Genomic DNA, 25,628 nt, shown 5'->3' with positions numbered 1-25,628 from the left:
ACAAGGTGATCATCCTTGGCGACTTCAATGCCAGAGTAGGTAAAGACTCGGAAGCCTGGAAAGGAGTACTTGGCAAACACGGCATTGGCAACTGCAATGATAACGGGCGCCTCCTGCTAGAATTCTGCACGGAGCACCAGCTCACCATCACCAACACTATCTTTCAGCAGAAGAACAGCCTGAAGACAACCTGGATGCACCCACGGTCCAAGCACTGGCACCTTATCGACTAAATTCTGGTGCGCCAGAGAGACCTTCGAGATGTCTTACACACCCGAGTAATGCCCAGTGCAGAATGTCATACGGATCATCGTCTTGTACGCTGCAATCTCCGTCTTCACTTTAAACCCACACCCAGGAGAGGAGGTATCCCTCAGAGGAAGCTTCAGGTTGGCAGCCTTCAGTCAGCCGAAGTTAAAGCTGCCTTCCAGGCAAAACTCCAGTCAAGAATTGAGGACCCCAGTTGCCCCACAGACCCTTCTCCAGAAGCACTCTGGGAACACCTAAAAACTACCATCCTGTCGATCTCTGAAGATCGACAGGTTCTCCACAAGGAAGAACAAGGACTGGTTTGACGAGAACAATCAAGAGATATAAGAATTACTAGCGAAAAAGAGATCTGCCTACCAAGCACATCTTGCTCAGCCCTCCTGTCCCCGGAAAAAAGCAATCTTTCGCGCTGCATGTAGCAACCTCCAGCGCAAGCTTCGAGACATTCAGAACGAGTGGTGGACCAAGCTTGCAGAGAGAACCCAGCTGTGTGCAGACACTGGTGATTTAATCATCTGAAAAAAGGCACACCCTGCAGTAGTACAGGATTATACCGGTCGCCTTATTAGGGGCCAGGTAGGAATTTTTTCACTATCACCTGAATTGGCCATTGGTGATGTGTTTTTCGCCTACCTTGTACTGCCAGCAGTGGTGTGGATTTGGTTAGGTAGCTAATTCGGTCACTTGGCGGAATTTGCAAGGGATTCAGACCTTGCCGGTGAGAACCCAGGCCTTGGCACCTGTGTTGTGCGTGCGATCCGTAGGAAAGGCAGATGGGCTTTACGGCTCAATGTCCTGGAATACGGATCGGGGTCATGTCTCCCTTTGGCGCCCCCTTCTGGTTATCGGGGCGGGGGTAAAGGAAGGTCATGTTTGGTCTGCCGCCCGGTTATAGCCACATTGGTATGGCTAGGACCGGGGGTTGGGTGTCTCGCCCTTGTAGGACTTGGCGGGGTCAGGAGTGACCCCAGGGCTCGTCCTCTTAGTTCACCTTGCCTGGTTTGTGTTTAATGTTAATAAAGTGGACCATTTCCTAACTACAGTTGTTTGCCTCGTTATTCCGTTTGGGGGTGCAATGGTTTCCAACAACTTTTCCGGTATTGAATTCAGACTGACCGGCCTGTAATTCCCGGATCGCCTCTGGAACCCTTTTTAAAGATGGGAGTGACATTTGCTACCTTCCAGTCCTCGAGAACGGAGGCAGATTTCAATGAAAGTTTACTTTTTTTTCAGGAAATCCACAAGTTCACCTTTGAGTTCTTTCAGAACTCTTGGATGTATGCCATCTGGGCCTGGTGACTAATCAGTTTTTAATTTGTCCATCAGTTGTAGGACCTCCTCTTTCACCACCTCAATCTGACTCAGGTCCTTCAACACCCCTCCCAAAATTGGCGGTTCTGGAGTGGGTAAACACTTCTCATCTTCCATGGTAAAGACGGAGGCAAAAAATGCATCCAGCTTCTCAGCCATTTCCTATCCTCCTTCAGTAATCCTTTGACCCCTTGGTCATCCAAGGGCCCCACTGCCTCCCTGACTGGTTTCCTGCTTCTAATGTATTTGAAGAAATTTTTATTGTTGGTCTTTATGTTTTTTGCAATATGCTCCTCATAGTCCCTTTTTGCCTGCCTGATCACAGTCTTACATTTGATTTGCCACAGTCTCTGTTCCCTTTTATTAACCTCACTTGGACTAGCTTTCCACCACTTAAAGGAATCCTTCTTACCTTTTACATCCTCCATTACTTTGTTTGTTACCCACGCAGGCTTTTTTTTTTTTTTGGACCTATTTGTGTTATTCCTGACTTGTGATATATATTTTATCTGAGCTTCTAGGATTGTACTTTAAAATAGCCATATTGACCCAACCAATGTGGGATAGTTAAAATCACCTATGATGACACAGTTTTTACATTTAGCCGCTATCTTTAATTCTTTTATCATATTATAACTAGCCTCTATCTTTTGATCCGGTTGGGTGCTAACAAACTCCCATAGTTAAATTTCCTTTTAGGCCCGCTATTTCAACCCAAAGCATTTCTAGAAGGGAATCTAATTCTCAGACCTCCTCAGTCTTATGGGACTGTATACCCACTCTGACATACAGAGCCACCCCACCTCCAACCCTTCCCTCCCTATCCTTCCGATATAATTCATACCCAGGAATCACTGTGTCCCACTGATTCTGCTCATTCCACCAGCTTTCTGAAATACCCACAATACCGTTGGTTCATTGTTCCTTTGTTTTATTTTTAACATTTGTTCTTCTCTCTTTTTTTTTTTACTATTTTTCTTTCCTTATGGTTATTCCAGTTTGTGTGTTATTCCACCAGGTCTACGTCTCTCTTTGTCCCCATTCCCCTCCAAACACGCTGCTCCGAACAATCCTACTCTACCTGCCCTACATGGTTTGGCTTGTCTTTTAATGCTCACTGTGGTCTCTGCGTTATTAACTAGGTCTTTGACATTGATTCACTACATTATACCTACATTGAACGTTGCTTCTTCTCTTCCATTCTTAATCTCTTGGCACATCTTAACATTTATAGCATTATATTGTCGTTGCCTCACATGCAGTATACTGTCTTCCTTTTCTATCTTTGACTATGACTTCTGTTCTACTTAATCTGTTCCTGTCCAAAGCATTGTGCCTACCAAATACTATATTGTGGGATGCAATTCCGTTCTTCTCTTCACCAAGACTCGTAGGATCCCTCCAACTAAGTCTTGAGGTTTCTTGGTTGCACAACCAAACTTTAAGTGTTCCTTACCATGCTGGCATGTTTGCTGTTTATTGTTATGTGTGGGGTGCAGGAAGGGGAAGGGACCAAATCTCAGCTGGGCTATGGGTTGGAAAGCAGAGAGGAACCACCAGGGCAAGTCCAAAGCACAGAGTCCAAATCCAGTCAGAGGTCAGAACCAACAAAGCAGAACAGGAACCAATAGAGAGCAATGTCCAAAACACAAACCGAGAGCAGAGTCATTCGTAGCCAGAAGACCAGGAGCCGAAAGGTTATGTTTCAAAGCCAGTCGGGGTGGACGCACGTCACAAGATGGATGCGTTGCTTCCACAGAGGGCCCTAGCCCAAGCAGAGGTGAAATGTCCCTCCCGCAGTGCTTCAATTAAAAGTTGTAAAGCTTCAGCTAATACTCAGGGCTAATGGACCGCCTTCCCCTTGGCATGCTTCCCTTCTCTGGGCTGCTGAGTCCCAGCGTAGCCGTTCCGTTCATTGGACTGCAGGTGGGGGAGAGTCAGCCGGGCTCCCTTTTGCAGCTGTGCTGCTTGCCCCTCCTCCTCTGCTGCTGGGTCGGGGGGGGGGGGGAGCGGGCGGCTGCAGGCCGTCAACCTCCTGAGCACTCGAAGGACCGGCTATAGGCTCCGATGCCAGCCCATGACATCCTGCACTGTTAGCACTGCACTGTGTTTCACTGCTCATCTTAGCTTTTATATGCTCTATTTTTGCACTTTACTGCTTCTTATGAATTCTTTATTGCTACAGATCAGCTCGATCACTTTTTAATTGTTTTCCTATATGTCATGATATCCAACCTTTATATTTGCATGGCTTTTCCTTTTATTTGATGGCTTTTCCTTGTTCTATAATCTCCTGTACCTCGTTTCCCTTCTAACACTGATAATAAATTGGCCCTTAGTAATATCTTCACTCTTAAAGTTCTGGCTCCTTATAGAGGTCACATTTTTGAATTAATCCTCACCCTTTACCTTTCTCTGAGAAGAAGACCGCAGATTTATACCCCGCCCTTCTCCCTGAATCTCAGAGTTTCAGAGTTTTGCCTTCCTTTCCCACAACACACACTCTGTGAAGTAGGTGGGGCTGAGAGAGCTCTCACAGAAGCTGCCCTTTCAAGGACAACTCCTGCAAGAGATATTGCTTGCAAAAGGCCATTCCATCAGGTGCAAGTGCAGGAGTGTGGAATCAAGTCCGGTTCTCCCAGAAAAGAGTCTGTGCACTTAACCACTACACCAAACTGGCTCTCACTATAGGAACTATATTAGGGGAGGGACGGTGGCTCAGTGGCAGAGCATCTGCTTAGGAAGCAGAAGGTCCCAGGTTCAATCCCCGGCATCTCCAAAAAAGGGTCCAGGCAAATAGGTGTGAAAAACCTCAGCTTGAGACCCTGGAGAGCCGCTGCCAGTCTGAGAAGACAAGACTGACTTTGATGTACCAACGGTCTGATTCAGTATAAGGCAGCTTCATATGTTCATATGTTCAACTATATATTGCCTATTACACACCCCCATATTCTGATCTTTGTTATTTTGAAATTTTTCTTAGATTTACCTGTAAATTTGCTCTTTGCTGTTTCTCTTGTGCTCCCCTACTCCTTTTAACTTCCTTTTACCATGTATTTACATTTTCAATGCCCCGTCTCTCTCTCTTTTCTCACCTTCTTAGCTTTTCCTTCTCTGTATCCTCCCAATGCTAATAATTTAAGAGTAGTCTCTCTCTATTGTTGAGGCCTTAACACCTGGGGAAGGCAATGGCAAAGCAGCCTGTAAAAAGTCTGCCATGAAAACGTTGTGAAAGCAGCGTCGGAAATGACAGGGGACCTTTCCTTTCCTTTCCTTTCCTTTCCTTTCCTTTCCTTTCCTTTCCTTTCCTTTCCTTTCCTTTCCTTTCCTTTCCTTTCCTTTCCTTTCCTTTCCTTTCCTTTCCTTTCCTTTCCTTTCCTTTCCTTTCCTTTCCTTTCCCTTCCCTTCCCTTCCCTTCCCTTCCCTTCCCTTCCCTTCCCTTCCCTTTCCCTTCCCTTTCCCTTTCCTTGTCCTTTTCCTTGTCCTTTTCCTTGTCCTTTCCTTTCCCTTTCCTTTCCCTTTCCTTTCCTTACAACATCACCAAATGAAAACATGTAACGTTAGGCATTATCAAATTACATTTTGACAGTATTTTTACAGGAGACCCACATCTCTGATAAACACTTTAAGATTCAGGATTCCTGGATCACACTTGCATCTATTTACGCACCCAATGCTGACCAAATTAATTTTTTTTGTGAAGTGTTCTCTGAACTTCTTTCTTTTAGTCAAGGTGAGAGCATTCTGGGGGGTGACTTAAATTTCATTATCAATCCCTCCTTAGATAGATCGTTCCCTTATAGGGGGCCTTCTGAGTCTCACTCCCTCAGGGTTACCACACTTGACAAGCTTCTTTCTTCTGGCCTTTGCAACATCTGGCATTTGCATCATCCCAATGAACGGGATTACTCATATTATGCATCACGCCACAATATACACACATGCATAGATTACATTCTGGTTACCAAAGGCCTCATTCGTTCAATCCCCTCTTCATCCATAGGTTATCAGATCTGATTTGATCACGCGTGGGTTTGATGTGAACTCAGCCTTTTTTCATATCATTATAAGGAATTCAGCTGGAATATTAATACATCTCTTTTATTAAATCATTCTTTTCCCACAGAAATTGAAACAGAGATTCAGTACTCTTTTGCAACCAATCAATATGGTGAAAAACTTCAGCATGTATTTGTCAAGCACCGATATTTCTCAATAAGCAGTCTTTTGTTTTAAATCAAAGCTGTTTTATTCTTAGAAATTCAGAAGCTGTGCCAAAGACATAAGACTTGGGAGTAATGACGTATACAGGGTTACACAGTTGCTATATAGGATATCTTCAAAGGTTACATTACAGATGCATACTTGAGTCATGGGTACAAAGGTTGCTAAACACTGTCTTTTTTATTACTAAGGAATTTAGGCTATTAAAAACATCTCCTTTCTCACACTTCTCTAGCAGAAGATAAGAGTTTATTTGTGTGAACCTGTGGGAGAGGCGACTTGAAAGTGGTACCAGCCAGGCTGTAGCATAAACATCCCTGGGCCAGATGGATTTATTACTTGCCCAATGGTTGTACATAAGGGGGGAGCAGTATATTTATTTATTTCTCAAATTTATAGAGCTTGTGACCTGCTCTTTGTCTAAGAAACCACCATGTTACAGAAATAAGCCCGCTTGACAGTATTATGGGATGCGATGAAGGCTGTCATTTATGGGAGGATCATTTCACTTGCTTCTTTCTATAACAAGGAAAAAGACAAAAAAAAGATGAGACTTGCTAACTAATATCCATTCCTTAGAGCAGAAACTCAAAACCACAGGTAGCACTAAGGTTTATCATCAACTCATAGCCAAAAGGAAAAAAATGGACATTCTTGTGGTAAGCAAAATACAAAGTAATCTTCTATCTCTCAAGCAGCAATATTGGTACAATACACCCAAAACTCTAAGAATGCTTTCTTGGAAGGTTAGACAAAAAGTTTCCTCTAATTTTAGGGACCTCATTAGGACCTAGAAAGGCATTTTCACATCTAATTCACAGAAGATATTAACCTCTTTCACTAAATTCTTCTCTGAGCTTTATAGCTCCCAAAATCCAGCCACTGACTCTATTCCTCTTTTCTCGAATCTATTCCTTCCCTTTGGAAATTAAGATTAGATCATTGTGACCTCATGGAAGCCCCCTTCACTTCCTAGGAAATTAGAAGCACAAATCTCAAATCTAGCAAATCTCCTGGGGATGATGGACTTCCTGCTGAATTTTATTTAAAACATTATCCCCATCTTAACTGAACCTCTCACAGATACCTGTAATCGCATTCTCTCTCTCTACCCAGCACTTGGCTGGGGACCAACATTATTGTTATCCCTAAAAACACAAGGATTCTACTCTCCCTGGTTCTTACAAACTCATTTCGTTCATTAAGCAAGATGCAAAATGTTTTACAGCCATCACTGCCAACAGTCTTAACTCTTTTATTACAAAATCCATTCACACAGACCAAATGGACTTCATGCCGTCACGGGACTTATCTGACAATTTACGGAAATCTTTAAGCATCGTTTAATACACTAGACTTTCTTATTTTGAGCCTCGACGTGGAAAAAGCCTTTGATAGCTTGGAGGACTCTTACCTCCACTGTCTTTTGCCACACGTGAGTTTCGGTCCCCTTTTCTTGCACATGATAAAGTCCCTTGATTCTAACTCAGCATTTCCCATTTGCAGGTTCATGATGGGGGGGAGATCTTCAATCGCTGCACGTTTGGCTGTGGCCCCAACAAGGTAGTCCGAGATCGTCTTCCTTTTCATTGTTCTCAGCCTGCAGATAAATGAAAACTTGAATACTGTGATCTCACTTCTCGAAACAAACCACCCCAATCCGTGTCCCAACACCAGCAAAGCAGCCAGGGGGAGAGTCCCGTGCGCCTTTACAGGCATATATCCACCAGGCTGCACAGAAATGAGATTTCGCTTCTATTTCAACAGTATGCTCAAAGCAGCAGAGGAACCAAATATCGGTGCATCCCTTCCCCTGTCACCTGGCTGATGAGTGGAGCCCGAGTCTCAATTAGGCTATGTAGGCACTGGCTTATGGGCCCGCACACCTTTAGGGGCCCCCGGCTAGTTTCTCCCCACCAGTTCCCCCCCCAGCATGCTTGAGCAGCCAGCAACTGAGCTGCTCTTTGCCTGACTTACCTGATGCGGTTGCTGCTGGCATTACCGTGAAGTTTGCCTCTCTCCACCTCTCCGCCGCAGTTTAGCAAAAGGGGCTTTTAGAAAAGGTGCCTGCAGCGGGGACCATGGGCGGTGGGGTGGGCACTCAGAGACTCTGAGATAATTTGCAAGGGGCCCCCAAGATTTCGACTGCCTAGGGGCCTTCACAGGGTTTAATCCGGCACTGCTGAGCAGCCAATGGGAGTCGGCTTGGGAACGAGCACAGCAGTGCTGCCAGGTCCCCCTATTCACTGCCAGGAGGTGAGGGGGTGTAGGGTTGCCAGATCCTGAGAACCCAGACTGCCTGCACCATCCATCCATTGGAGGCGAGACCAACCCCCAGCCAGGCTGCCCAAGACACCTCTGAATGGGGGATGCTTCCCTCAAAACTACGCCAAGAATGAGGGCCAGAATGCCAGCTCTCCAACATGCAGAGAGTTCAGGCAGCCTGAGGCTGATCTGTGAGCTGCCTGCTGCTTATGGTTGCTGGAAGGTTCATAACCTGACTGCCCCATCCATTTCTTTGTTTAAAAAACATAGAATCATAGAGTTGGAAGAGACCACTAGGGTCTAGACAAGGCAAAAAAAAAAAAAGAGGGCTTCAGGCTGTTAAGATGGTCGTTGTTCCTGTCGGCAGGCCAGGCCGCCCAAAGTAGCTCACAGCCTTCCCAAGGCAGCAGAGTCTTCTCTCCATCCTACGCTGAGGAACGAGGCCTCGGACAACCAAACACGTCACCTTAAAACTCGACGAGGAGCCAGAGCCGGAGCCAGAGCCATCTGCCTACCGGCCTCCAGAAGTGATAACAGCAGGGTTCTTCCCCCCAGAGGAAGAGACCCCGCTCATCGCCAGAATCCTTTGGGGCTTCCGAGGGCAGAACAACGTCCCTCAAGCCCATCCATTTGGCTGGTGGTGTCCACCATCGACCATCTGCCACCCATAAATATACATTTCCGGAGATGCACATCAGAGCCAGGTGAGGTTCCACCCCAGGGTAATGCCGATCGTCACTTGGGGCTCAGGAAGGGATTTTCCTCGGGGCCAGATTGACCCAGTGATCCTGGAGGTGTTTTGCCTTCCTCTGGGCGTAGGGCAGGGGTCAATCGTGGTGTGCAGAGAGAGGAGGGAGAAGCTCAAGTCCTCTAAGCTCAATATCGCTGTGATGAAAATAGTTGTTCAGTCAGCACTGCACAAGATATGGACCTCTTTATCAGACAGCCATTTGAAGAGCAGCCAAGCGATAAGCTAAAGCCATCTTTGGCTTCCAGTGCATGAGGCTGCATTCTGCTTTTGCTCCAGGTGGTAATACTGGCAAAGGAGTGCAGATACAGTCTATGCTTTGAGTTAGATGTGTGCATGTGCATGTTAGTTAGATGTGTGCATGTGCACTCTATTCAAGTGGGCAATTCAGTCCCAAGAAAATAGCACTTAAAAAGTACAGCCAGGCCAGCCCAAGAGATCGGTCAATGAGGGAAGACCCAGCCCACTCCGTAGAGAAGGTCTTTTCAGATGACTGTATCATCCTCTTCCTGGGAGCCCCCGGTGAGAACCGAATGCTTATCTGGCTCGCTGAGGACGATGCTGCTGAGAGATCGCTTGCCTGAGAGGAGAGAGTTTATCGAAGCTCGGCTGTAGTTGACAATGCGACCCATAAGACTCAGTTTGGGTGACTGGTGCTGTGTCATCAATGCCAACGTGGACGCAGATTTCTGAAGGGCTCTTCAGCCTCGTCTGATTGGAGGCACACAGTTCATATTTCTCCAGTGGAGGTTTCTTGTAGCTAACAAAGGGGAGAAGACAGCAGCCCTTTATCAGTTTTGGGCGAAATGCACTGAACAAAACTAACAGTGAAGGAAAAGGCCCAATCCTAAGATATGGAGCATTCACATCCTGCTTCTCCACCAATGCTGACACCTAGGGCAGTTCACAGTGCGAGAATAAAGATTTTACCACAACAGAATTACAGGTTTTTGAGTACATGAATTGAAAGGGCTTCCTCCTCATCCTTGGAGGACTGCTGGAGGTCCTCCCGGGACAATGCAAGGCAATGTTCTCTCTCTAGCCCTCAAGAGAGCTGCGGAGCAACCTCCCAAAGGGGTTTGGGGATCCTACCCTTCTCCAAAATGCTGTTCTAAGATGTGACCTGCCTTGACCAGGCCCTCTGGAGAGGCAGCGTAAGAGTCTTCTGAACACCCCCACACTCCCTGGTCAAGGGTATCTGTTCTGCAGGAGCACAGGTTTATTTTATTTATTTAGTGGATTTATAGTCCACCCTCCCCCATGTGGGCTAAGGGCAGATTACAGGCATAAAAACAGTTTAAATACAACAATAAAATTAATACTCTACAATTAAACACCACCACATAACTCAATAAAAATGTAACACAGGCAGCACCGGTATATTTTGCAGATTAAGCCCAGTTATTGGCCCGAATAGAATAGTTCATATGGTAAGGTTCATACTCTGGCTCAGCCACTGATCCCATCCAAGGCTTCTAGCCCACTTCATTAGGCCCATGAGCTCAGCCTGTGCAATCGTCATTGTACTCTTTGCGGTCTCTACGACTCTCCTGATACGGTCATGGCAGCAATGAATGGGTTCTGCATGGTGGAACATCACGTAATCATAAGGGAAGCATATAAAACCCAACAATAAAGAGAAGGAAACAAAAAAAAGATCGCAGAATATTCACCATAACTCATAGTTTTAACACTATGGGATTACAAATTTCTGCTGGCTCCACTTAAGAGATGTTTGTGAGAGAGTGAGTGTGTGCGTGGTGTTGGGGATATGGTTCACACAAAGGATCTACCCAAATGTAGATGAGGAAGTCATACCTCGATTTTTTAAAAGGGTGGTGCTGGGGGATACTGCCTGCCTGGGATCTTGGCCCCTCTAGAGAGCCAGTTTGGTGTAGTGGCTAAATAATAGACTCTTATCTGGGAGAACCAAGTTTGATCCTCCAGTCCTCCACTTGCAGCTGCTGGAATGGCCTTGGCTCAGCCAGAGCTCTCGTAGGAGTTGTCAGTGTACCTAATCTGAATTGATCTGCTGCCAGCATACCAAGCAGCTGAATCAGTGAACAGGTCTCCCATCTTAATGAACAACTTGGTAAAGGAATTAAGTGTGCGCTGATGCCAGTCGGAATTAAGTACAAGTTAAAATTTAAGCCACCTATTTGCCATACTGAATCATGGCAAAAATGAGATGGAAACTTTACTTCCATATTCATTACTGTGCTTCTTCCACCAGTTTGACAATATGGGGAAAAGTTGTATCAGTCCCAACATGAGTTGCAGAAACCAGCAGGGACCCATTCTGATAAATGGAACTTGCAATGACTGTACTGCCAGGCTTTTTAGTCACCGGCATTGCTTCACCTGGAGAAAACAGAGGTCAGCAAAACGTGAGTCAAGAACCTGATTCCCTGGATCAGAGCAGTAGTCTGCCTAGTCTAGCCTCCTGCAGCACAAAGTAGCCTCCCGGTTCCTCTGGAGGGCCAGCAACAGGGCACAGAGGCAAAGCCTTCCCCGGGTGTTTCCTCCTAGCACTGGGATTCAGAAGCTCATTGCCTCTGAACATGGAGGTTCCCTTTAGACACCATGGCTCAGTTGCCACTGAGAGAGCTATCCTCCATGAATCTGTCTCGTCCTCTTTTAAAGCTGTCCGTGCCGGTGGCCATCACTACATCCTCTGGCAGTGAACTCCACAGCAAGAAAGGCTCCTTTCCCATGATAAACTCTAGAGAACTCCAGGATTCTTAACTCTCTAGAGCTCAAGGGTTCAAAAGGTGGCTTGGTTAAGGCCTGCAGCACCTTCCATAGATTCCATCCAGGGATCTTTGGGTCTAGTATTTTGGAAGAGAGAGAGAACCCATTTCTGCCCACTCTACCCTATTTAATAAGTTATCATCTATATCAGGGATGGCCAACGGTAGCTCTCCAGATGTTTTTTGCCTATCAGCCCCAGCCATCAGCCATGCTGACCCCTTGTCATCCGCCCCTGAACCTCCCACCCCCTTAGGGGTCGAGGTAGACTTTATAACCTCTGACCCAACATTCTACAGGTGTGCATCTTACAGTACCCCAGTCCTACTGTTTAGATACTCCCCCGATACCTTATCAGTTGAGGGTCCCTTCCCCCATCTCCCTTATACGTCGCCATTGGAGCCTTCCTTGAAGACTACGATCGGTAATTATCACCCTGTTCGTCCAGTCGTGTGTTACCGCTGTATAATTCTCTCTATTTTTATAAGGCCTGTATGTGTGTGTGTTATATGCGTCCATTATCTTGTATGTGCGTGTTCTATAATTTTCTATAATAAAGATACAATTGCTTTATCTAATTAGTGCCCATAATAAATTTAGCAAGAATGTCTGGAAGTCAAATCCTTTATACATAGATTCTAGATCCTTTTGAGCCAGAGTTGCCCACCTGTCAATTCCCCAGCCTCGTTTGAGGGCATTTTGGCTTTCACAAGACAACTTACCTCTATGATCTGTAAAATAGCCCGAGGGCCAACAATCTCAGGATCATACTTAATGCGGGCTTTGTTGGTTGCAAGAGCCACTGAGATGTACAAAAAACCCCTTTTTTCCATAAGCGTGGACTCTCTTTTATGAATGCACGAGGCACATGTCATTCCTCTCACCTGTGAACAACACACATTTTACTGTTTGCTGAACAGACGCCTTCAAGAATAACTTTATGAGCATTAATAGTGAGGCTGAGAAAACAGAGACGGCCATTATCCAAAACAAAGATTGCTTGTGTTGACTTCATTGTTTTGACCATACAACTGTTTTATCGTACTGTTTTGATTTATACGCTGCTTCAAGCACTGTGGTAGAAGAGTGGCTTATATATAAGAAATACGGGAACATAAACAGAGAGCACTGTTGCTCTTCTGCTCAATATAAATCAGATTAAGGGAACAGGGAAAGGATACTTGCACAGTCTACCCTGCTAGAGCAGCTGGCACACCCGTTTTGTATACTGTTCCTATGGACAAGTTGGAGCTTAGGGACAACCAGCGCAAATTTCTGCCTCTGTTACCTCCCCAGTACCTCTGGTGCCGGTAATTCCCGCAATCTCTCAAGTGAGGAAGCAAGGCTCAGCTGTATGAGATGGCTTCCTCGTGTCTGACACAGAGACGTGGTCACCATTTAGAGCCCCAAATTAAGGACTTAAAAATGCTGTGAGGGCCTGATCTGCAGCACCACGAGAAGAGGTGCTCCCTGCCCCACCCCCTTTCCACGTGCCAAAACAGCCGCAGGGCAGCAGAAATTATACGTATGAATTGCACTTCCAATCCCACACTGTAGCAAGGGGTTATGTGCTCTGGAAGCTGCAGATAAAACTTTCTGGCAAGGAAAGGAGACACTGAAGAAGATCCATACCAGGAAGTTCTACAAGAGGGCCTGGCATCAACAGAGCCAACTCGAAATGCTAGGACTGAGTCTCAAACTTGGCCAGATGGCTCATAAGAAGTCCCCTGGAATGGGATTCAACCAGATGCTTCTGATTCATTTGCAAAAATCAAGGTAATCAGTTGCCAGACTCATCTGCAGATGATATTACCTGTCAAGGATGCATCAAAGCCCATGTCCTCTGGTGAGGTGAGCGTGGGATCGTATTCTATAGTCCCATTATGATGCAGAGGTGGCACACATACCGATTCACACCTGGTTTTGGGAAAATTACGCCTTCAATTGACTTCACACAGGAATTGCAGGTCATTCCCTCTACATTTATCACCGTGACGGTCGTCAGGGGATGCATGGTGCTCCGAGGAGACTTCACTGGAGACTGGGGCACATTCAAGAGTTCAGAGTTTTCAGGTATATCAAGAAGGCTGACCTTGAAAGTCCCCAGCGACACAGATTCTATGGCTCTTCTTAGTGCACCGAGGGTGATTAGGCTGGGATTATACTTCACAACAGCAGACTTGTCCTCTAAAGAAACTGCTATGCTAGTTACTGAGGGGAGTGCTGATATGGTGCTCTGGATATTGAGGACGCATGAATGACAGTGCATGCCATCAACTTTGAATTTAGCAGTCTCTAAGCAGTGCACATGCTCTGGGTGTTCCTGCAGAACTCCTTCTGAGGATTTGGCAGGTGTGTTCTTTAGTCGCTGCACATCAATAGCACCCAGTCTGAGAGGCTTCGGCTGTTTTTTTATAGATGCCTTGAAACCTACAGCTTCGATTTGGTTTTTGATTTCCTCTGATGTGATGAGATGAGGCTGAAACACCACCACAGCATCCTGAGTGTCCAAGGAAACTGCAAGATAAATGGAAAGAAATGTTACTGCTGCTGTTGTGTAACATCTAGCTTCATCTCTTTGCTTCGAAAAAGAGTACGTGCAGGTGGAGGTTTCCTTCCATGCGAAGGGCTCAATACAACCCTAAGAGCAGCACTGGGGAAATGATCCCTGTTCGCTTGGGGGTCAAGTGGATGAAGTAAGGTGTCACCTGCCAACTGCACTTGGCAAATCGCGGCACAACTGAGTCCACGCAGCACCAGGGTGTGGCTCGGCCACCACAAGAGGGAAGCCTGACAAGAAAGCCTGTCCCAGCCGGCAGGCAAGGCAGTTGCGTCCTGTAGTGTGGGAAGGACTTCCATCCACTGGAATGAGCCCCTCCCTACTGCTTAACGAGCTCTAGCCTGAACAACCACTAGCTTTTGTGTCTTGGTCTTGCTAAGAGATTGACAGAATGTTGAAGACATTTTTGATGCACAGAGGCAGAGAACACGCTTTCCATGCAGGAGGCCCCATGTTCATTCCCCAGGTCACACCTCCAAATCTCAATGGGGAGCAGGGCTGGAGGAGACCTGGAAGAGCTGCTGCCAGTGACTGATACAACTAAGTTTGTGTGTGGGGGGCGGGGGGGGGGGAGAATGCATGCATTGTTTTTGTTCAGGTCTATTAGAGCTGCAAAAAATGCAGGTTTCCCAGGGGAGGGGGGAGGAAACATGGATCCCAATAGAGGTAAAGCATTCGGATCCAACATTTTTTGGAAATCCCAAATTTTCTTAATCCAGTAGACCTCAGAAGAAAAACACTGAGGGGGAAGGAACAGGGGCAATGCCACAAGAAACGGGAGAGATGTGCCTCAGCTGGGGCTCCTTTGGGCCTTCTGTTTCAATCTCCCCCTCAGGGGTGGAACCTCACCTGGCTCATCTCCGGAAGTTGATATTTATGGGTGGCAGAGGGTCGATGTTGGACACCACCAGCCTCCGGGACCCCCTCAGGGGGACCCCCTGCCTGGGCTTGAGGGAGGTGTTCTGCCCTCTAAAGCCCCGGTTGATTCGGGCGACGAGCGGGGTGTCTTCCACTGGGGGAAAGAATCCTGCTGCTACCAGTTCCGGAGGCTGGTAGAAAGGCAGCTCCGTCTCCGACTCTGGCTCCTCGTCCAATGCGAAGGTGACGTGTTTGGTTGTGCGAGGCCTCGTCCCTCGCCGTAAGATGGAGGGAAGCCTCTGCTGCCCAGATGTTCCCTGGGGCGGCTGTGGGCTCCTTTGGGCGACCTGCCCTGCCGACAGGCGACGCCTCAACCCGTTCTCTAGAATGTTCCGCAAAAAAAGAAATGGATGCGGCATTCAGCTTATGAACCTTCCAACAACCATAAGCCACAGGCAGCTCCCAGATCAACCCCAAGCTGCCTGAACTCTCTGCGCGTTGGAGTGCTGGCATACTGGCTCTCAGCAGTCCCTACAAGGGCCTTGTCAGAGCCCACTCATATTGTGAAGCCCCTGTGGAGGTTGAGCTAAAAATGGCTTCCTGGGTCTGGCCAGATCTGGACCCCAAACGCCCTGTTCAGGGCTTAGGTCATAGCCACTGGGCGACACCATCTCCTTGGTGGGTGCTCATGTGGTTCATGGAAAGAGCTATCTAAAGAACCCTCTGGTGTTTTCCTGGGGGCAATCCATGCTCCCTCCCTCCTGTTCTCCAGGGTGAGCTGCTTGCCCCTTCCACGTGCCTAGCATGGTGATGCGCTTGAGAGCTTATTTCTACACATAGAGATTGTGATGCTGCTACCCACCTGGAGATCTTGCTGCTACTCTCCATTTGCTCAAAGCATATCAAGCTAAGCCTGTCTGTTCTTCCAGCCCACAGCTGAAAAACCCTCCTTTCTTAGGAATCCTTCCTCTGGCAGAATCTATCACGGGCCCCTTAGGCTAAACCCTCGTGCTATGGCAGGTGCTCTCCAGGGGTTCACTCTCCAGGGCTTTCTTCCAAGGCCAGCAGCTGCTTGGGGCTGTGTGGGTTTCTCTCAGAGAATCAGTGCCCCAACAGCACCCATTCCTGCTCAAAGGAAAGGGAAACTAACCTTCCATGTATAAAGATGAGGCAAAGCCATCTTTGGCGTATAACGTCCTTGAGCCTAACCTTTCTCTTGCTCCTTCACCCCCAACCCCTCTTCATGTGTGGTCTCTAACCATTGTCATCATTTACATTTTAAAGAATTACATAAGATACACTGGGCAAACGTGGACCTGCCTAAAAGTCCCACTGGAATCCATCCAGTGAGCCTTTGCAGTCCCTCAACTAAGTGCCCTTGACTTCACTGTTGTGACTTGTTTTGCTTCTGTCTCTCAAGCTGCATTCTTAATGTTTTTTCTCTTCTCTCGGCCATAGTCTCTCCTTAAAATTGTTTCGCCTTCTTTCACCTGCCACCGGCAGCCACTCAAGATGGCCTCTGCTGACTAGACTGGGAAACAGAGAACGGGGAGATGTCGTTTTAAGAATTTCCTACCTGCCATCACACCACTCCACACAGAGTCCTTTAAAACGCTTCTGGATAACCAGTTGCTCGCAAAGGACTGGCCAAGATAAGCACTGTGAGGCAGGATTGCCAACAGAACCATTATGAGGTCAGATGTTTCCTTCCATCCCCATGGTAACCCTGCAGCCGGTGAGGAAGAGACAAGAAGACACCTTGGAGCAGCACCTTGGGGGATGGGGAAAGCGGATGTCATCATGACATGCAGAAGGAGCGACCAGGGGCTGCAAGTGGCCTCTGGGGGTTTCGGTTTCCTGCATCCTGTGGAAATTAGGGAGAGACCATGGAGAATACAGGGACATGCAGAATGTAGGGGTTCGTGTTTCCTTCCCCCTCTCAAGGTCCCTTCCCCTTCACCCTTTCTGTGCAGCTTCCAGACTGGTGATAAGATTCAGAAGCCTGCTTTAGTGGCTGGGATGGAGGGTCTCCTGGAAGAATGCTTCTCTGTCAGTCTTGCTGGACCCCTCAATAGCTTATGGTAGGATAGGTGCACTTCTCTTGGAGGCCGTCCAGGTGGTCTTGTGGGTGATGTCCCTCCCTCTTGCCCCCGAGGACTTGGGGGGACCTCAGCAGGGTGCGATGCCAGAGTCCATCCTCCAAGCAGCCATTCCAGGAGAACTCTAGTCTTTGTCTGGAGGTTGGGAACCTTGGTTCCCATGCAGGAACTTCTCCTCCTGTCCTTCGGTTGCTTGACCGCTTGCCAGGAGCACCAGCCTGCTGTAGCACAGTCCCCAAGATGATGCTTCTTGAAAAGGTCAGTGGTTCAGAGGCAGAGCCGGATGAAGGCCTTTTGGGTGCCCTGGGTGGCCCATGACTTTGCTCCCCTCCCTTGCTGTAATGCTCCATTCCACTGCCAGGACCTGGGCACATGTGGAGCTGGGCAGTCAAAGAGCCACCCTTGCTGGCACTAGCCAGGCAGCAGGAAAGCGGTGGCTGCCAGTTCTTCCTCCCTCGGTCTGGGCTCCCTTCTCTGCAGTTTTGTTGGTTCCACCTCCCCTCCTGGTCTGCCATTCCACAGGAGTCTGGAGCATCTCTCCTGCAAGCTGCTGCCGTTGAGGGGGGTCTTCCTGGGACACAGGGGCTACTCAGCATTTCCCCCTTCCAAACATGGCCTTGTAGGTGTTGGAAGCTAGAAGAGAGCAGAGGCGAGGAGCAGGCCTTGCAGCTTGCCTGGAGCTCAGGCTTCTGGATGGTTCCTGGCTTGCCCCCAATTTGCTGCCCCTTTGATCAGCCACACCAGGCAACTGAGGGGGAAATTGGCTGGAGCCCTTCAGGTTTTTGGAAATATGTATCTGTTCTGTATGTTCTAAAGTTGCAATGTTCTAAAGTTCCAGTCATTATGGGGTTAACACTGTGCCTGATTCCCTATTGTCTGCATGACCTGAGAAGAAGATACTGACTGCTGTCAATCAAGATCTAGAAGTGGGAAAACCTGTTTTGTTTTTTTGGTCAGTTAGGCAGATGACTTCCTTTGTTCAGGCAGAGAGGTCAAGAAGAAGGAGGAGATGTTCTCCATTAAGCATGTGGCCTTCTAGTGTGAGGATGTAGTTCTTTAGTGTTTGTTATTTTCACCTCCCAGTGCCCTTTCCCTGTAGTAATAAATATATTTTTTGCTTTCATATTAAATGCCTCTCAATGATTATTTGATCCAGCGATCCATCGAACTGTTTGAGATAAAGAAATAGGATTTCAAACAGAATTCCTTACACAGGTGAGGTTTTGCGGGGTTGTCTAAACGTGCTGGGTACTCTCTCTGTACAGAGAGAGAAAGTGACTTCCTGGAATCTGAAGGTATGGAGCAAATCATCTCTCCTCGGGCTAGAAGCAACCTCCATCGGTTGGACATAAAGTTTAGGGACTTTTTTGCTCCCTCCTCTATTTTTAAAAAATAACCACCACCTCTGTATACCATACTGTACTGTAGTGTACTAGAACAAATCAAAGCCTATGATCATCATAGGGGACCGGAATGCCAAAGTTGGAAGTCAAAAGGTAACCGGGACAACAGACAAGTTTGACCGTGGAGAACAGAACGTAGCCAAGCAAAAGCTAAAAGAGTTTTGTCAAGAGAACAAGCTGGTCATAGCAAACACCCTCTTCCAACAACCTAAAAGGCGACTCTACACATGGACATCACCTGCTGGGCAACACAGGAATCAGATTGATTATATACGCTGCAGTCAAAGATGGAGAAGCTCCTTACAGTCAGCAAAAAAGAACCTCTTGTGGAGGATGAAATAGGAGAGCGCAAAAGTAGGCTTGACACTCAACGTCAAAAAAACATCTGGCCCCATCACTCCTTGGCAAATAGAAGGGGAAGACATGGAAGTAGTAACAGACTTCACATTCCCGAGATCCAAGAGCACTGCAGACGGTGACTGCAGCCATGAAATTAAAAGACGTTTGCTCCTTGGGAGGATAGCTATGGCAAACCTGGGCAGTATAATAATAAGTAGAGCCATCACCCTGCCAACAAAAGTCTGTATAGTCAAAGCAATAGTATTCCCAGTAATAATGCATGGCTGTGAGAGTTGGACCATAAGGAATAGATGCTTTCAAGCTGTGGTGCTGGAGAAGGGTCTTGAGATCAAATCCCTCAGTCCTAAGGGAAATCAACCCTGACTGTTCCCTGGAAGGTCAGATGCTGAAGCTGAAGCTCAAATATTTTGGCCACCAAATGAGAAGGGAGCACTCACTGGAGAAGCCCCTGATGCTGGGGAAGACAGAAGACAAAAGAAGAAGGAGACGGCAGAAGAGGAGATGGCTGGACAGCGTTACTGATGTAACTAACATGAATTTGAGCAGACTTTGGAGGATGGTGGAAGACGGGAGGGCCTGGTGTGGCTTGGTCCATCGGGTCGCGAAGAGTCTGATTTGACTGTGTGACTGAACAACAACAACCCTTTTAAAGGGCCAGTTTCGTGGTCACAGAATTGTGGACGCCCCTTTGAAACTGGAACACACTTGAATATCATCTCCTGAAAGGTGAGGGAAACAATGGGGTCAGAGTGGGAGCTTTAACGAAATTACAATGAGCAAACCTGAATTTGGGGCAACAAGAGAAGAAAGCCTCTAGCCACTCTGCCCCACAGTCATGGCGGGAGAAGTCCCACAAGCCCTGAGCCCCAAAGGCTCACGCCAGAAGATGACCAGTGCTGTGTCCATGACCTGCCTCTTTCTCCACAGGCACTTCAGAAATTCTCTGCACCAGGCGGAGGGGAGGGGGGGGGGAGACACACCTCAGCTGCTTCTCTGGCTCCCTCTTGGTGTTCACATCCACGTCCCCCCTGTTGTCAGGGAAGCAATAATATAATCTGTATAAATAAAATATTCTAATAAGGATCTATAATAAGGATCTATAAGCCACTAGAGAGGACGATAATACAAAAATCAAAGAAGATATTGAAAAAGAAAGAGTGTGAAGCTAACTCTTCAAGGCTCTCCCCCCTCCCCACAAGCACAACCTCCAGCCACACCTCTCTCACCCCACTTCCTTTAGCAGAAAAGAAAGAGGATGCTGGGTACTTGTCATGCCCTTGGATTGGGTACAGGCTGTGATGCTACATGACTCTTCACCCAGGTCTCTGTGGAAGAAGTTTCCCCTTTCTTTGGGGAAGGCCAGGTTTTACACTCCGTGCACGCTCTGGAGTTAGTCTGCTCTAAAGAGAGGCAGCGTCCTTCCTCCCTTTTCCTTTCCCAAGCACCAGAGAGGCAATTTGCCTATCTCCCTACACTAGCACGCTCGTAGTTGGCTATTTCCCTAGACTAATACTCACTGGCGCTTATCTGCTGTCAGGCCCACAACACCAGAGAGACGTCTTCCAACGTCCCGTCCTCATTCACCTGGTTGTACTGTTTCCTTCTCCGAGATCTCCTGGAGAAGACTCCTTAGCCTAGGGAATTGACGCTAGTCAGGCTGAAGAAACTGTGTGCACAAGAAGCGGACTTGGTCCAGACTGAGAGGAACAGAATGTCTTAAAACATTTCTAGTGGGACAGAAAGAAGTACTTTTCTCCCTTTCTCACAATACAAGAACTCGTGGGCATTCAATGAAATTGCTGAGCAGTAGGGTTAGAACGGATAAAAGGAAATACTTCTTCACCCAAACGGTGATTAACATGTGGAATTCACTGCCACAGGATGTGGTGGCGGTACAAGCGTAGCTAGCTTCAAGAGGGGTTTGGATAAAAATATGGAGCAGAGGTCCATCAGTGGCTATTAGCCACAGAATATTATTGGAAGCGTCTGGGGCACTGATGCTCTGTATTCTTGGTGCTTGTGGAGGAGGGGCAAAGTGGAAGGACTTCTAGTCCCACTTGTGAACCTCCTTTTTTTGACCACTGTGTGACACAGAGCGTTGGACTGGATGGGCCATTGGCCTGATCCAACATGGCTTCTCGTACGTTCTTATGTTCTTAATTCCCTTCCTAATAATTCCAAGCATGACGTTGGCCTTTTTTATTGCAATCGCACACTGTCTCGACGTTTTCAGTGAGTTACCTACCATGACCCCAAGATCTCTCTCTTGGGCAGTCTGCCGGTTCACACCCCATCAACTTGTATTTATAGTTAGGATATTTGGCTCCAACGTGCATCACTTTGCACTTGGGTACATTGAACCTCCTCTGCCACATTGACGCGCACTTGCCGAGCCTCGACAGATCCCTTTGGAGTGCCTCACAATCCTCTCTGGTTCTCACCACCCTGAACAATTTAGCGTCATCCGCAAACTTGGCCACTTCACTGCTTACTCCCAACTCTAAATAATTAATGAACAAGCTAAAAAGCATCGGACCCAGTACTGAACCCTGCGGCACGCCACTGCTTACCATCCTCCACTGAGAAAATTGCCCATTTATATTCACTCTCTGTTTCCTATCAATTAGCCAGGTTTTGATCCACAAGAGCACTTGTCCTTTTACTCCATGACTCTCGAGCTTACGAAGGAGCCTTTGATGAGAAACTTTATCAAAAGCTTTCTGGAAGTCAAGGTAAACATTTATTGGGTCCCCTTTGTCCACATGTTTGTTCACCCCCTCAAAGAACTCTAACAGGTTAGTGAGACAAAATCTTCCCTTAGAGAACCCATGCTGAGTTTCCTCAATAACTTTTGTTCATCAATGTGCCTACTCATTCTCTCTTTGATAATGGTTTCCAACAACTTTTCCGGTATTGAAGTCAGACTAACCGGCCTGTAATTTCCTGGATGTCCTCTGGAACCCTTTTTAAAGATGGGAGTGACATTTGCTACCTTCCAGTCCTCGAGAACGGAGGCAGATTTCAATGAAAGATTACTTATTTTTGTCAGGAAATCCACAAGTTCACCTTTGAGTTCTTGGATGTATGCCATCCGGGCCTGGTGACTTATCAGTTTTTAATTTGTCCATCAGTTGTAGGACCTCTTCGTTTACCACCTCAATCTGACTCAGGTCACCCCTCCCAAAATTAGTGGTTCTGGAGTGGGCAAACACTTCTCATCTTCCACAGTGAAGACAGAGGCAAAAAATGCATCCAGCTTCTCATCCGTTTCCCTGTCCTCCTTCAGTAATCCTTTGACCCCATGGTAATCCAAGGGCCCCACTGCCTCCCTGACTGGTTTCCTGTTTCTAATGTATTTGAAGAAAGTTTATTGTTGGTCTTTATGTTTTTTGCAATATGCTCCTCGTAGTCCCTTTTTGCCTGCCTGATCACAGTCTTACATTTGATTTGCCACAGTCTCTGTTCCCTTTTATTAACCTCACTTGGACTAGCTTTCCACCGCTTAAAGGAATCCTTCTTACCTCTTACATCCTCCATTACTTTGTTTGTTACCCATGCAGCCTTTTTTTTTTGGACCTATTTGTGTCTTTCCTGACTTGTGGTATATATTTTATCTGAGCTTCTAGGATTGTACTTCTGTTTTATTAACTATGGTTTTAACTGTATTATGTAAATGTTTTTAAATTGAATCTATGTAAAATTACAATGTTGTAAGCCGCCCTGAGACACTTCGGTGAGAAGGGCGGGATATAAGTTCAAATATAAATAAATAAATAAATAAATAAATAAATAAATAAATAAATAAATAAATAAATAAATAAATAAATAAAATAGCCATATTGACCCAACCATTGTGGGATAGTTAAAATCACCTGTGATTATACAGTTTTTACATTTAGCCGCTATCTTTAATTCTTTTATCATATTATAATCAGCCTCTATCTTTTGATCCGGTGGGTGATAACGAACTCTCATAGTTAAATTTCCTTTTAGGCCCACTATTTCAACCCAAAGCATTTCTAGAAGGGAATCTAATTCTCAGACCACCTCAGTCTTATGGGACTGTATACCCACTCTGACATACAGAGCCACCCCACCTCCAACCCTTCCCTCCCTATCCTTCCTATATAATTTATACCCAGGAATCACTGTGTCCCACTGATTCTGCTCATTCCACCAACTTTCTGAAATACCCACAATAACGTTGGTTCATTGTTCCTTTGTTTTATTTTTAACATTTGTTTTTTCTCTTTTTTTTACTATTTTTCTTTCTTTATGGTTATTCCAGTTTGTGTGTTATTCCACCAGGTCTACGTCTCTCTTTGTTCCCATTCCCCTCCAACCACGCTGTTCAGAACAATCTTACGCTACCTGCCCTACATGGTTTGGCTTGTCTTTTAATGCTCACTGTGGTCTCTGCGTTACTAACTAGGTCTTTGACACTGATTCAGTACGTTATACCTACATTGAACGTTGCTTCTTCTCTTCCATTCTTAATCTCTTGGCACATCTTAACATTTATAGCATTATATTGTCGTCGCCTCACATGCAGTATACTGTCTTCCTTTTCTATCTTTGACTATGACTTCTGTTCTACTTAATCTGTTCCTGTCCAAAGCATTGTGCCTACCAAACACTATATTGTGGGATGCAATTCTGTTCTTCTCTTCACCAAGACTCGTAGGTTCCCTCCAACTAAGTCTTGAGGTTTCTTGGTTGCACAACCAAACTTTAAGTGTTCCTTACCATGCTGGCATGTTTGCTGTTTATTGTTATGTGTGGGGTGCAGGAAGGGGAAGGGACCAAATCCCAGCTGGGCTATGGGTTGGAAAGCAGAGAGGAACCACCAGGGCAAGTCCAAAGCACAGAGTCCAAATCCAGTCAGAGGTCAGAACCAACAAAGCAGAACAGGAACCAATAGAGAGCAATGTCCAAAACACAAACCGAGAGCAAAGTCATTCGTAACCAGACGTCCAGGAGCCGAAAGGTTATGTTTCAAAGCCAGTCGGGGTGGACGGATGCACGTCACAAGATGGATGCGTTGCTTCCACAGAGGGCCCTAGCCCCAAGCAGAGGCCAAATGTCCCTCTCGCAGTGCTTCAATTAACAGTCGTAAAGCTTCGGCTAATACTCAGGGCTAAGGGACCGCCTTCCCCTTTGGCGTGCTTCCCTTCTCTGGGCTGCTGAGTCCCAGCGTAGCCGTTCCGTTCATTGGACTGCAGGTGGGGGAGAGTCAGCCAGGCTCCCTTTTGCAGCTGTGCTGCTTGCCCCTCCTCCTCCTCCTCTGCTGCTGGGTGGGGGTGGGGGGGCGGCAGGCTGTCAACCTCCTGAGTACTCAAAGGGCCAGCTATAGGCTCCGATGCCAGCCCATGACATGATGCACTGTTAGCACCGCACTGTGTTTCACTGCTCATCTTAGCTTTTATAGGCTCCATTTTGGACTTAACTGGCACTATATTTGCACTTTACTGCTTCTAATGAATTCTTTATTGCTACAGATCAGCTCGATCGCTTTTTAATTGTTTTCCTATATGTCATGATATCCAACCTTTATATTTGCATGGCTTTTCCTTGTTGTATAATTTCCTGTACCTCGTTTCCCTTCTAACACTGATAATAAATTGGCCCTTAGTGATATCTTCACTCTTAAAGTTCTGGCTCCTTCTAGAGGTCACATTTTTTGAGTTTATCCTCGCCCTTTCCCTTTCTCTGAGAAGGTCGCAGATTTATACCCCACCCTTCTCCCTGAATCTCAGAGTTTCAGAGCGGTCACAATCTCCTTTGCCTTCCTTTCCCACAACACACACCCTGTGAAGTAGGTGGGGCTGAGAGAGCTCTCACAGAAGCTGCCCTTTCAAGGACAACTCCTGCGAAAGCTATGGCTGGCAAAAGCCATTCCAGCAGGTGCAAGTGCAGGAGTGTGGAATCAACTCTGGTTCTCCCAGAAAAGAATCTGTGCACTTAACCACTACATCAAACTGGCTCTCACTATAGGCACTATATATTGCCTATTACACCCCCCCCCCCATATTCTGATCTTTGTTATTTTGAAATTTTTCTTAGATTGACCTGTAAATTTGCTCTTTGCTGTTTCTCTTGTGCTCCCCTACTCCTTTTAACTTCCTTTTGCCACATATTCACATTTTCAATGCCCCATCTCTCTCTCGCTCTCTTTTCTCACTGTTTTAGCTTCTCCTTCTCTGTATCCTCCCAATGCTAATAATTTAAGATTAGTCTCTCTCAGTTGTCGAGGCCTTAACAACTTTGAAAGGCAATGGCAAACCAGCCCGTAAAAAGTCTGCCGAGAAAACGTTGTGAAAGTAGCGTCACCCCAGAGTCGGAAATGACAGGGGACCTTTCCTTTCCTTTCCTTTCCTAACAACATCACCAAATGAAAACATGTAACATTTGGCATTATCAAATTACATTCCGATGGTACTTTTACAGGAGACCCACATCTCCGATAAACACTCTCAGATTTTGCTTTCCAAATGGTTCCCTACCCAATACTCTGCTCCTGGCTCGTCCAAATTGAGGCATGCAGCAGTTCTTCTTTCTGCTAACATTAAGCTACAAAACACTCATATTAAATCTGAGCCCCGGGGTCGCTTCATTTTCTTAAAAGGTAAGCTTCAGGATTCTTGGATCACACTTACATCTATTTACGCACCCAATGCTGAGCAAATTAATTGTGTTTGTGAAGTGTTCTCTGAACTTCTTTCTTTAGTCAAGGTAAGAGCATTCTGGGGGGTGACTTAAATTTCATTATCAATCCCTCCTTA

At 46.6% G+C, this 25,628-nt stretch overlaps 1 protein-coding gene across 1 annotated transcript; it reads right to left on the bottom strand.

Annotated features, from left to right (window-relative positions):
- Nucleotides 1-9,355: 9,355 nt before the first annotated feature.
- LOC132578929 (copper-transporting ATPase 1-like) lies at nucleotides 9,356-14,425 on the bottom strand. Its single transcript, XM_060249097.1, is given in 5 exon segments — nucleotides 9,356-9,578; nucleotides 11,035-11,179; nucleotides 13,380-13,478; nucleotides 13,481-14,083; nucleotides 14,275-14,425. Coding segments are annotated over 5 exon segments (1,221 nt in total).
- Between the last annotated feature and the right edge of the window lie 11,203 nt (nucleotides 14,426-25,628).

This window comes from Heteronotia binoei, chromosome 11, assembly GCF_032191835.1.
Source record: "Heteronotia binoei isolate CCM8104 ecotype False Entrance Well chromosome 11, APGP_CSIRO_Hbin_v1, whole genome shotgun sequence".
NCBI lineage: Eukaryota > Metazoa > Chordata > Lepidosauria > Squamata > Gekkonidae > Heteronotia > Heteronotia binoei.
Note: the sequence above shows the minus strand (reverse complement) of the source record. Positions and strands in the feature narration are given on the sequence as shown.